The sequence below is a fragment of the Patagioenas fasciata genome, chromosome 1 (genome assembly GCF_037038585.1).
Source record: "Patagioenas fasciata isolate bPatFas1 chromosome 1, bPatFas1.hap1, whole genome shotgun sequence".
Classification (NCBI taxonomy): Eukaryota; Metazoa; Chordata; class Aves; order Columbiformes; family Columbidae; genus Patagioenas; species Patagioenas fasciata.
The window spans coordinates 153,946,635-153,959,396 of NC_092520.1; the positions used below are offsets into that span (position 1 = coordinate 153,946,635).

General features: G+C 34.9%; 1 protein-coding gene across 2 annotated transcripts in view; it reads right to left on the minus strand.

Moving 5' to 3' along the window:
- KDM7A (lysine demethylase 7A) overlaps positions 1-12,762 on the minus strand; it is a 67,956-nt gene that overhangs the window by 26,222 nt on the left and 28,972 nt on the right. For both annotated transcript variants that reach the window (XM_071798275.1, XM_071798272.1), the window contains exons 3-9: positions 9,918-10,035; positions 8,908-9,068; positions 7,095-7,236; positions 6,672-6,858; positions 5,823-5,985; positions 2,370-2,457; positions 1,539-1,645 (exon numbers count right to left, since the gene is read on the minus strand). In XM_071798275.1, coding sequence (XP_071654376.1) covers positions 1,539-1,645; positions 2,370-2,457; positions 5,823-5,985; positions 6,672-6,858; positions 7,095-7,236; positions 8,908-9,068; positions 9,918-10,035 — 966 coding nt within the window. The remainder of the gene's footprint in view (positions 1-1,538; positions 1,646-2,369; positions 2,458-5,822; positions 5,986-6,671; positions 6,859-7,094; positions 7,237-8,907; positions 9,069-9,917; positions 10,036-12,762) is intronic.

Genomic DNA, 12,762 nt, shown 5'->3' on the forward strand with positions numbered 1-12,762 from the left:
ATATATCCCACTGCTTTTCCAGCAGGAACACAGCTCCTATGTCTTCTGACAAGTTTGTAAAATTTAAATAAACAGCAGAGAGACCAATCAAGGCAAACTTTCAAGAAGAAAATACTCCTTTTTGGAAGGAAAGGTTTTCTGCAAGTATGTTCTATTTGATAGGATTTCTGAGTTGCTTTAGGTTCATTCAGAAAGTTTAAATGCTCATTTAAGAAACAAGGGTTGGTTCAACACCTTCATTTGCTGAAAAAAAACAGAATAACTGTGACTATTTACGTATTAGAAAAACGGTTACGTGAGATTCTGATCTCTTCGAAAAGAGAATCTGAATTCAGCTTTGAAGGTTCATTTCGCTCCTTTGAAATACATCATTTGGAATATGACATTTATTATTAATAATAAGATTAAATAGAGTAGGCAGTGGGAAAGATATTTGAGAAGGCCAAGCCAGACAGGCACTCTCTCAAGCTCAATTATACGTGATCACAGATTTAGAAATTACAGGACTAGATGAGGAAGTTTGGAAAGGATCAGCACCTGTCACGAGCAGGAGCTTTTTGAGATATCTATTGATAAGCATGGATATAAATGATTTCACACAGCTCAGAAGAACTGATGCATCTTTCCCACAAAAGGCCTCACAGACACTTTTCCCTTCACAAGAAAGAGCAGAAGACAACAGGTAGTTTGACTGACTGAAAAGGTCAAAGAAAATTGTCAAAGTGCAACAAAACGCCTTCACTCAGCTGCAAAGGCACCAAGAAGAAACTCACAGATACAAATTAGTGGGATCGTTTAGAGTCATTTGCTGAAAGCAGAAGAGAAGGGCTATCGAAGGGTACCCATAGATCTGAAGTGATATGAAGAAGCCCAAGTGAAAAACTGATGCCATTGAAATAAGTTTTTTATCTTTCTTAACAATGTCTTTTCAGATAATGGCAAATTAATCCTATTTAGGTGTAGCATAACTGCACTGCGTCAGTATTCCAGATACTCTGTCTTGACAATCTAGAGTATTTTCATTGATCACATACATCATCAGCATTGGATGAAAACCACTAATAAAATAGTCCAAAGGTTGCAGCAGCATGCTACAAAGCATTAGTTACATGCATCAGCAATTGCTCTAATCTTTCTGCACTGCAAAAGTTACCCTAAAAATCTTAAATCATCAAAGTAATTTTCAGAAAGTTCATTTACCAAAACCAAAAACTGCTGGATCTAGAACTGTCGCAGTGCAGCATTCACTAAAACCTGGTTAAAAAATAGTATGACAAAAATAAAATAAAATAAAATAAAATAAAATAAAATAAAATAAAATAAAATAAAATAAAATAAAATAAAATAAAATAAAATAAAATAAAATAAAATAAAATAAAATAAAATAAAATAAAATAAAATAAAATAAAAGTATGGTTTCCCATCTTAAAAAGTTTCCTCGGTTCACACAACAGCAGGATAATTTTCTTTACTATCAATGAAAAGAAAAAAAATAGAAGCGGATACATGTCTATCTCTTAAAACAAAACAAGGATTACCTTTCAATGTTTCCAGTAAGTTTTTGGCCACAAACCAACAGATGGCTTCAAAAAAGGGAAATTTAAAAAGATCTGGGGTTTTTAGCCTCTTCTCCATTTCGTAACACCTGAATAAATTGAAATATTACAAACCATTAATGTTTTAATTATCAAATTAATTATTCAAATATGTAATCAAATAGACACAATGTCCAAAATAAAATAAAATAACCATAGCCATGATAAATAAAAGAAGTCAAGTATCACATAGTTAAATCCCAACAAGACCACAGACAAGATTGAACTCTGGTCTCATCCAGGCTCTGACCTTATCAAGTTTGACTGCGGCACTTCTAAGAATAAAGTTGGACTTCATAAAACTAGGATACAAACCCAATGTGTGATCTTTTAACAGATGGAATTTTATCAGGATTCCACTGTAATAAATAAAAACAATATGTTTAGAAGACAGCTTCACATCTTGGACAAAAACCAAATACAGCTGCCCTTAGAGCAATGCTGACTTGAGGACACTCATTTGAACTCAGTGTCACACACCTGGGCTTGCTCAGTTTTGTTTTACTTACTTAGCCTAATCTCCAAAGTAGAGTTTTTCTTTTTTTTTTTTCTTCTATTCACTTAAATTTTTGCATAGTCTTCATTTTGCTTTTGAAACAAACTTCGAAGAAGTGAAATAAGAGTATGTACTTGATACAGTCTAACTGAAAATGCCACTATTGTCTGTTTGAGAGCCTGTACCTATTTGATTCTGATTAAGAGCATGAAGAAAAGTATCTATTAAAAGAATACCCTACTCAACAAGGAAAAGGTACAGGAAGGGCTGAGACTAACCTGAGCTGCATGCCAATATTGAGGTTGTGCAAAAAGTTTCCTCCAAAAGCCATACAATCCTGAGATGTGAGCACAGCATGAATCCAGCCTGAAATAATAGATTCTGAAACTTAATATATAAATATAAATTATTCTAAAACTGTTTTTAAATACATATAGAAGTAAAAACTCTGTACCTGGAGAGAGAATATCAAATTTGTATTCTGTGCTGTGAACCAGTAATTTAAAGTTTAGCAACATGTAAGTTACAGTGTTTCAGGTATCTAGTGGAACTGTAGCTTTCTGAAGGAGTTAAGATCAAAACATTTTTTACTAGAGGTGGAGGAAGGGGATGCAAGACCATCAGTGATTTCTCATGTAAAAATTCCGAGAGGTTTTCCCTCCAATCAACAAAAATAAGCAAGTAAGGAGGGAAAAAATATAACGAACAAAAGATAAAGTAATAAAAATAAAATAGAAATTAAATTACTTTCAATATTTACATGTTGCTTAAAGTAACTGTGCTGTTTCCTCAACATAAAAATGTCATTTAGCAATACTGAAGTTTCTCTAATAGGAATTCAGAAGTAGTTCCACTAATTAGAAACACAGTCATCATAATTCCAGTGAAATTATGATCATTTTTAAAATCCAGTCTAGGCAATCTGACTGTATAAATTTGTCACATAATTGAAATATTGTCCTTGGGAATTCCACTATTCAACATGGCAAAGAATGGCCAACATTATGCTATCAATCTAGCTGATCACTACTGGATAATTTCAAGTAAGTACACAAAAAACCACAATACATTAGCTTCCTGATTAAAAATAATTACCTTTAAAACTTATACAATGCAGCCTTAGTGTAAATAAACTACAAATAGAGTTTCCTCTTTCAAGATTTTTCTTCTGATTTTGCATGCATACACATAATCTTCTGAGAGAAGATGAGTTGGCCACACATTTAGAGCTTACTTCATGGCTTCACTAAATGTAGGCAACATGTACAAACACAGGAAACTCCTCAACTTGAGGCAAGATCAGACTAGATCACAAGGAACTGTATGTTGCAAACTAGTATTAAATCTATGCCCTAATTCAGCTCAGAATAACTGGTCCTAGTTGTGGTAGCACATGTAAAAAGACTTGAAACCTAGCAACAACATTAAGGAACACACCTGCTATGTGGCCTGGGAAGGAAGCAAGTTACAGCACCGTGTATGAGAGAACACAGAACACGGTGGCACATGCAACTTAAGGGTTTTTTCAATTAATATTAAACATTGATCAGTTCTACTTCTTTTCTTTGAGAAGAGCAGCACAACAAAGATTGCCTTGTATTACCAGCCGCATTTTACATCTGTTAATACATTTGCAGTTTTTCACTCTTATCATCACAGTAGATGAGTACCTCCAGTTCTCGAAGGAATAATTGTATTTCAGTCCTTTAAACACACATCTCCCCAGATGTTGACAAAATTAACAACAAAGCCTGCTCACTGTTGCATCAGCACCAGGATTTTTATGGCACAGCTGTATCAATTAAAGGATTTCATTTTTTTATATTCCTACCTGCTATTTTTATGCTGTAGTTTTGATCAAGGTCTATGCAACAAGGCAAGAAAATCTGGTGTAGGCCACACAGAATATTTTTAATAATATTTGAATAACTCTCAAGAGCCTCCCAGTAGGTGCTATTCATCTGCACGTAAGATTAATTTTAAATCAGAAGTCTACTCTGAACATATTTCAGAGATTATAAGATAATTATGGCATCCACTAGCATCAGTGCAAGCAGGAACAGCAGAAGCGGTTTTCAGCAGAGATCAGGGGCTTTTTAAACCCTTCAATCAGTCTAACAAAATTTTCCATTTTTGAAACACCTGTCTTGAAACCTGGTTTAATTTACTAGTTCTTACACTATAGTTCATCATATGTATATGAATGCATACGTATATACACATACTAACATTAAAAAGTACCATTTTATGTGTATATACACACAAATACATGTATACATTAGAAACTATCATTTTAAGACACTTTTCTTTTTGGGCAGAGTATAGCAAGACCTCAGATTCAGCTGATGACTAGGGAAGCAATAACTCTTTTCAAAGATCTGTGCGTCGCAGTAAAGTTCTTCATTCTGTAATTCTGCATTCTTTGTTCATAGATGCATAACCTTGCACTTAGATAAATGGAAAATTAATGTCATCTCTTGCCAAAAATCTATGGATTTTAAAAGCTCTGGGTGTTCAGGAAAAGTTAAATGCATATATAGCTCCTCACCATGTAGTATTTATTCTGCACAAGCCATGAACTAGAATAGTAAATGCTAAACCTCACAGGTAGAGAACTGGGCTATGAGAAAAACGTAGTTGTTGGTCTAGGAAGTCCATGCAAAATGAGGTACTGAATTCAGGGCTTATTCCAGAAGTAGACTTGCGCACTGTTTTCCTTCTCCATGTATTTAAAGCTTCCTCCTCCCCAAAAAGGGAAGATAGTCCCCAGCATAGACTTTTCATTATAAAATACATACATATATATATATATATATGGATGGGCTGGATAAGTGAAAATACAAAAATGAACTTGCACTCACTTTACTGGTAAAATATGGGTTGATTTTTTAAAGACTTCTAAGTTTGCGGTATTTGGGAGTTTTGGGGAGTGGGAGTAGTGTATTTTGTTCGGAGGATTTTTCTGTGTTTTTTAAAATAGATAGAGAAGTTTGATTGTCTTGGTGTTTCTCCTTTCTTAAAAACGTACTGTAACTTATCAGATGTTATTAGGTGACAGCTAAATGAAATGTTGTTAAAGAAAACCAGAAAAGACTATGTCTTTGCATCATTCTTGAAAGGAAGCTGTTGAAATAAATTTATGAACTCTACTGTTTTGTAAGCTGTATCTACAAACATTAACACATTAATTGAATTGTGTATTCTTCAATTTTATTTAGGGACACTTTTGTTTTGATTGAGAGAATCTCCACAAGCTTCACCACAGTTTAGATTTCCTGCTGACAAACACAACCCCATCCACCCAACATTTATTTTCAATCCTCTAGCCTACAGCTTAAGAATTTTATGCAAGGTTTTTGTAATGATTTTGTCTAGCAGGTCTTGAAATATTTAAAATCTGTAAAAAAAACCCTGTAGGATAAAATTAATAATTCAGTCTGGATATCTATCAAATGCTGAACAATGTGTTTTCTATGAATTGGAAGTATTTTCTTGATACCCAAATCAGGGTTTAATTTGTTGACTTATTGTGTAATAAACACCCTTTCTCTCCCTGATAACTGTTACTACTATCAGGTAATCTAAAAAGCTAATAACTTGTTTTGAAAATTTAAATTTCCAGATTTTGTATTACTCTCTCTTATCCAAAATGTTATGTGAAACCAAATGTTGATAACACAATCTCAGGTGATCAAATATGCTAAGGCCTAGTAATTAAGGTAAAATCTTACCTGTTGGAACAAATAAAGTGTGTCCTTGCTTCACAACACACTTGTAACATTTGTCAACCTTGTCCCCAAAATATACTTCACTCTGGGTGACAGATGAACTCCAAGACTCATACAGAGCCAAATTTTCATCAGTAGGCTTGATCAAATAGAATATCTTCTCACCCTATTAAACAAAACAAACAAACATAATCAAATAAATAAATTAATGTCTTCCTGAAGGCACACTATAACCTCTGACTCATTCCTAAAAAGTAACAGATTGAGCTAAACAGTAAATATTCCATATTTCCATTGTGGAACACCGGGTTTTCCTAGACCCAGTGTTTCACAACTGTAAGCAAACAGAAGATTAGTCAATAGTACACTAACCAGTTGGTCTCTTGTGATGCAAAAGAAACAAACAAGCCAACCAAAACTTTTAATTGGAGTATAAAAAATTTCCAGCTTTTATTAGCTATTTATGGATATGCACACACAAGCCAAATGAGAAAACATTTTGCCTTTTCCATTATGTATACAAGGTCAAAGTTTGCAAGAAGAAAAAAAAGTTGAGTATGCCAATGACTTTCATTCAATTCATTTTTCATACTAAAACCTCACTGCATCACCTACCAGTCTACCAAAATGATCAGTTATTCAATTACAGTCTGGAAGTCATCAACAGCATACTAAAATAAAAGCATATAAATGCAACACCAATAATCAGTAATTTACTTTCAAGGTGGCTTTCTAAGCACAAAATTTCATGTAGGTGATAATTCTAAAAAGGCAATACTGCCATAGAAGAAAGCTGCACACTGAATAAATTTTGTTTCACACAAATTGTCATAAATCAAGAAGCCTTCATACCCAGAGAACGTGGTACCAAACTGATGTTCCTCCAAAATCAATATGAAAATCAGTATAGCTGTCCTGGACGCCCATCAAGCAATACTTCTGAACAAAAGGCTTAGGGAAGACAGAATCATCTGGCCAATAATTTTCCACCCATGAAAGCTTTCTGGCAATGTCTGGTACTTCCACTAATTCAGACATCCTTTTAAAACAAACAAACAAAAAAGAACCATAAATATAATCAATAGTAACCACATATCTTTTTAAGTGACAGCTTTAAATTTTTGTTTCCTACAAATTTATTACTGCGTTACATCATTGTCTACAGAAAATACGCAGCTTCCTATCTTTCCCACTACAGACATTGTACTCCTACACACACTGTTCAACTTAGTGAAAACCACTTCCTACATTCAAGGAATTGAAGTCAATACTCACTTTGTGTCCGAGAATTCCAGGCTGATGACATTCAATACTTTTGGTCGGTCAGGATTTGTGAAATATTTAATATAATTATGGAGCTTCATTTTACTGTCTGCTTGTCTTGCTACATCTATTACATCTATCACTTTGTCGCCACCTGTTAAGCAGAAGAAAACAGCCAGTCAAGGTGTTTAAGAGAAATTTAACCTTTTTCCAGCCTTGATCAAACCATTTCTGCACTAAAACTCCACTGCTATCAGCATTGTTTCGCAACAGAGACAGATCAGTATAAACCCACTTTTTATTAGATCTAACTTTAATTGCTACAATCAGCTAAGGACAGAACTGAAAACACTCTGAAAATAAATCCTCTTTCCTGTGGCTAACCAAAAAGAAAAAGAGCAGTATAGAATGACTGCAACTGGTTTTTGGTTTGGTGGTTTTTTGGTTGTGTTTTTTGTTTGTTTTTTTTTTTTTTTTAAAAGGTTTGTGGTTGCAATTGGAAAGACTAGCATAGAGAAAGTTATCAAAGATCTATTCCTCATTTTACTATTAATCATCACCACAGCACTTGAATATTTAACACAAGGGCCACTGAGAAGTCTTTACAAATAATAAACACTACTGCTTGCAGTTTGTATTTCTTAGCAAACTGCACTAAATTTATGCCATAACTGTTAAGTTTTAACTTTAAAAACTATGTAGGCACCATTTCACAAATATTCTACAAGCCTACCCCCACCCTCTTTATACACATGCATAACTTTTAAGCACACAGTAATTTCACTGAATAATTATTATGAGTGTGCTTCATTTATGAAGACAACAAGGACTGGTTTACATATTGCCTATTTTAAAGTGACACATCTGTAGAACTAGACAAGCAAGAAGCAACCTTTAGCCAACACTGTAACAGTAATTGGTTTATGTCCATTTAGTTATACAAGCGTCAAATCTGCCAATTAATTTTGGAATTCTGGAATGTATTTAGATGTACATTATAACTATAATTACTTGTATCAAAATAATTACACTTTCAAGTAGAACACATTACTCTTTATAATCATAACAGTAACAACATTCCATATACTACATATTTCCTCTATTCTCGTGCCACTGTAAGATGCCGATGGGCAGAAAACCTACTTTCAGCACAGATCGTTATATTAGGTCATCACAAGAACACAGACAAGGCCATATACAGACTTCTCAGCTGTACTATATGTTACAGGAAATGTCACACTCTGATGGGCTGAGTCCCCATTTCTCTGTACTGACCACTTACACGAAGTTGAAACAATTACAGACTGCCAACAGACCTGATAAGAAATAAATAAATGGTCTTTGGGAAGCTCTAGTTCTCCTGTCAAAGGGAGCCAAGGTGGGAAAATTTCCAGGAAGAAACATTTAATTCAAGAATGCCAATTTACTGAGCCCAAAACCGTAAGTTTTGCAATATCCTAACCAATACTTAAACTTGACTGATCGTAAGAGTGATTAATTCAATTCTCAAAGAGAACAATCTTTGAAGTCTTTATTACTTTAAAACTCAGCATTCCATGTTTAGCTTGCACCAAAATTAACATGTTTAAAAGTCAAAAAGTAAGGCCGTACTCTTACCACATATCTACCCCACACTAAAAAAAAAAAAACAAACACCACAACCACATAAAACCATAGCTTTCATTTTACTACCTGCTAGTCTTCCAGATAGAAGTCACTTAATTTAGAATATATATTTAGGACCCTGGAAGCTCTTACAATCATGTAAATATTTGTTTTACTTTACAGACAGCATCATTTGTAAGTATTTCAGAGCGACTCTTACCTACATAGCGTTCCACATCTAAAACAGAGAAAGTTGGTGGAGGAAGCCTGAGCCCCAGACCATCTAATTTAGGAACCATAATGGGAACATCAAACCCATGTTTCTCCAAGTATCTTTGTGTCAGTTGGCTTCCATGCATTTTCAAAATGACTTCATCAGCACTGGTAGAAAGCAATAACAGAACATTAGCAGAAAAGCATCCCTCAAGTACTACTGAAAAAAAAAAAAGTCACAGTTGGGGGGAAGCGGGGGGGGAGGGGAAGATGGGAATAGCTACATTTGAATGCAAAAGAAGTGGACACAGTACTATCAAGCATTTAACTAAAAAATGAAAAATATGACCTAAACCAGCAAGGAAATGTTTACTGTCGTGCATAATCTGGGAACTCATAGTTACTGAACACAGTAACTTAAGAGGATGAGGAAAAGGAATTCTCAGAGAAGGCATTAAAGCACATTTTGGTAACAAACTCCTTTAAAGAATTTTCAGTCATTATGTTTCAGTGAGATACCAAATCACAGACAGCTCAGGATGACAGTACACCATGTTTCTTCACTTTCCTCTAAAGGATGTGAGAATGGAAAGACTACCAGCTCATCTAAATGTTCTGTGTTATATGGAATGCAACTGAGGACTATGCCTGGACTAGAGGAATAGACAGACAATATTCTGAGAGTTCAGGCCCAAAGAAGAAAAACAAAAACCAACCACTCCCCCCCCCCCCCAAAAAAAAAGAGCCCCAAAAAATCAAAACCCCCACACCATCCTGTAGCAGTCTTGATAGACAACATATCCCAGTGCAAAACTGAGCAGGCAAAGTTACTGCATTAAAAGGCAAACGTATCCAACTGAAACAGGGATGGGATGAAGGGAGGACTCTAAAGGGGGAGGAAGTTATCGTTGAGCTTCATTTTCTGAAACAGAGAAATGTCAGTCGCTTCCTCTAAGACACTCAGCCAACAACATTTCTCTATTTTTTTCACTGAAATGTGTGAGTAACCTTCTGTACCTTGGGAAAGAGCGAGCCCGCAGCTGTTTAACAAAGGTCCGTGTTCCAGCCTGCACTGGTTTGGAACCATCATCCAACTCCGTGTAGTCATGTCTGTGCCAGTTCCTCCTCTTCTTCACTACGAATTTCAGAAGGATTAAACTTTGAATTGGTTAAATCAGATGGTTCAGATTAACAGTCACCCCATCAGTGAGCTAGACATGCCTCAATTACATTACTACGATTTAAGAACCTTATTGTTTATGCAGGTGACACTCTACCTATCTACAACAAACAAAATCTTCAGGACACCTGACAGTAATTCTATGTACTTCTATAGCTTGCTCTGTGTAAGAATCTCACTGCACATTATACACAATGATTTAAAGCTCCATATCCAGTGCAGCACAAGTAAACCACAACAGACTGAAAGCTGTCCAAATTCTAAAAGTCAGCAACAAAACTAGAAATAGAACTTTAATTTCCTAAAGTTCAGACTATTTTTTTAATAAAGAGAGAATCATACCTCTTCAAGATCCACAGACTTCATTTTATTTATTAACACAGAGTTAACAGGATCTAATCTCATTGTGCTATCTTACCACATGAGCATAACTCATATCTAGTCTGGTAATACTACTACTATTCACTACCACATGCTGTTCAAAACCAAACCACCTTTATTTTATCTACTGCTTATGTGTCCATAACAGTTTTGGGCATAAACTGTTTTGGACCAGTGTGATCTTTACCATGCAAGCACAGTACATATGACAGAAGCATTGCAGACCAAAAAAATCAACTTCTGAGTTGTTTGAAACTTTAATACACTGTTAAAATTTCTTAATAAAGCACAAAGGATAAATTAATGTTCCAATGCAATTTGGGGAATTGGAAACTGATAGTTCAATGGCAACTAAACTGCAGTTTTAACCATTTTCTATACTTTAAGAGGTGAGGAAAATTATAAACTAGACATTCAACACAAAACTGTTGTGTTGGTCTCCATGACAAATGGAGATTAATATGACATGACAAATGACAGATTAATAAATGAGGAAAAAAAATCATAGCATCATAGAATGGTTTGGATTGGAAGGAAACTTTAAAGATCACCTGGTTCAACTTCTCCTGCCACGGGCAGAGACACCTTCCACTAGACCAGGTTGCCCAAAGTTGCATCCAACCTGACCTGGGAATGCTTCCAGGGATGGGGCATTCACAGCTTCTCCAGGCAGCCTGTTCCAGTGCCTCAACACCTCATAGTAGAGAATTTCTTCCTTATATCCAATCTAAACCTACCCTCTTTCAGTTTAAAACAGTTCTCTCTTCTGTCACTACATGCCTTGGTAAAAAGTTGTCTTGTTTCTTATTAGCACCCTTTATATATTGAAAGGCTGTATTTTAAAACATTTTAAACTATATGCAGCCTCCCTATTTGAATTTATTTGCCTCAACTGAAGCAGAAGCCAAGTTGACTTATAATATCATGGTGAGCTTACTGCCTGTCTTCAAATTTTCATTATTTCATTACATTATTTAATAATGGATATTCCATTAATTCATCTTAATCAACCACTTATTTCCTATCTTCGTTTATAAAGAACAGACGCTTACTGCTTTGAAATGAAGCCCTCGGTTGTATCATCTATCTGTCAGCAAAATGCATTTTGGAGCATTTTCTGTCTACACAAATAAACGCACATCTCTTGCCCTCAAACATTTAACAGGCTGGGAAGCCCCATTAACTTCCCAACAGATGCCTGAGCAAGAAGGAAGGCCATCTCATCATCTGGGAAAGAAAGTCCAACAGTGCTCAACTTTCTACCTTTCTATTGACTTACCAGCAGATCCTGTGCCACAATAAGAAACATACTATGCTTACAGTATTTTTTAGGTTGTATTTCATTTTTTCAAAAAAAAGCCAGACTCTGCTTCACAGCTTTAGATAGTTGCTACCAGAAGACTGCCTCAAGAAGAATTACTGAGACCAGATCTATAATTTAACAACTAATATTAAGCAGAAATTTATTTATATCTGCTGAGGAAACACAGAAGAGGGAATAAGCTGCTGTCAACACAAGTGTTATTATGCAGGTGCATATAAAACAGCCTGCAATGCAAATATGATACCCAGCTAAACAACTGTCTCAATACAAATTTGAACTACATGGAAGAGCTCATCAAGTCTACTAAAGTCATGATACACTCAAAATCTAAGAAAAAGTGCTAGCAATACAGAAAACACATCTAACAGTAACAGGAAGATAAGGATTTAAGAGAGAAAACAAAGAAAAAAAAAGTAGCTCCTACAAAAAAAAAAAAAAAAAAAGAAACACAACACAAAAACAAGCCACAAACCTGCTTCTTCAGGAAAAAAAAAAAAGTTACATATATAGGAATAACTGAAATCTTCTAGTCATTACACATAAGAGGTAATTATTCCTATTGATGAGCTGTTTCCTACAGAAGTGACAAAATGTACCCTGCAGAAGACATTTAAGAGAAGACACGGGTATTTATAGCTCTTTGCTAACCTGAAAACCAGTGCTGAAGAGCTTGCTTAATGTGCCAACTATCCAAACACAGTAAAACTTCATAAATAATGAAACCAGGTTTATTAGGTTTTCAAAGCTATTTTCTCAGTCATAAATAATAATACAAGAAATTAGTGGCTAATACTAATTTGCAAGAGTAGTTTCTCATAAATTCACTGCTGTTATAACAGCTCATTAAAATTGTAAGATGATACAGCTGCTTAAGAGATTTTACAGCACAACACCAACTTTAAAATATCTGTCCTTCCAGCATTTGAAAACTAGAAATTTAAGTTCTTCTTTTGCTTTACTTAGTACTTGGCAACACA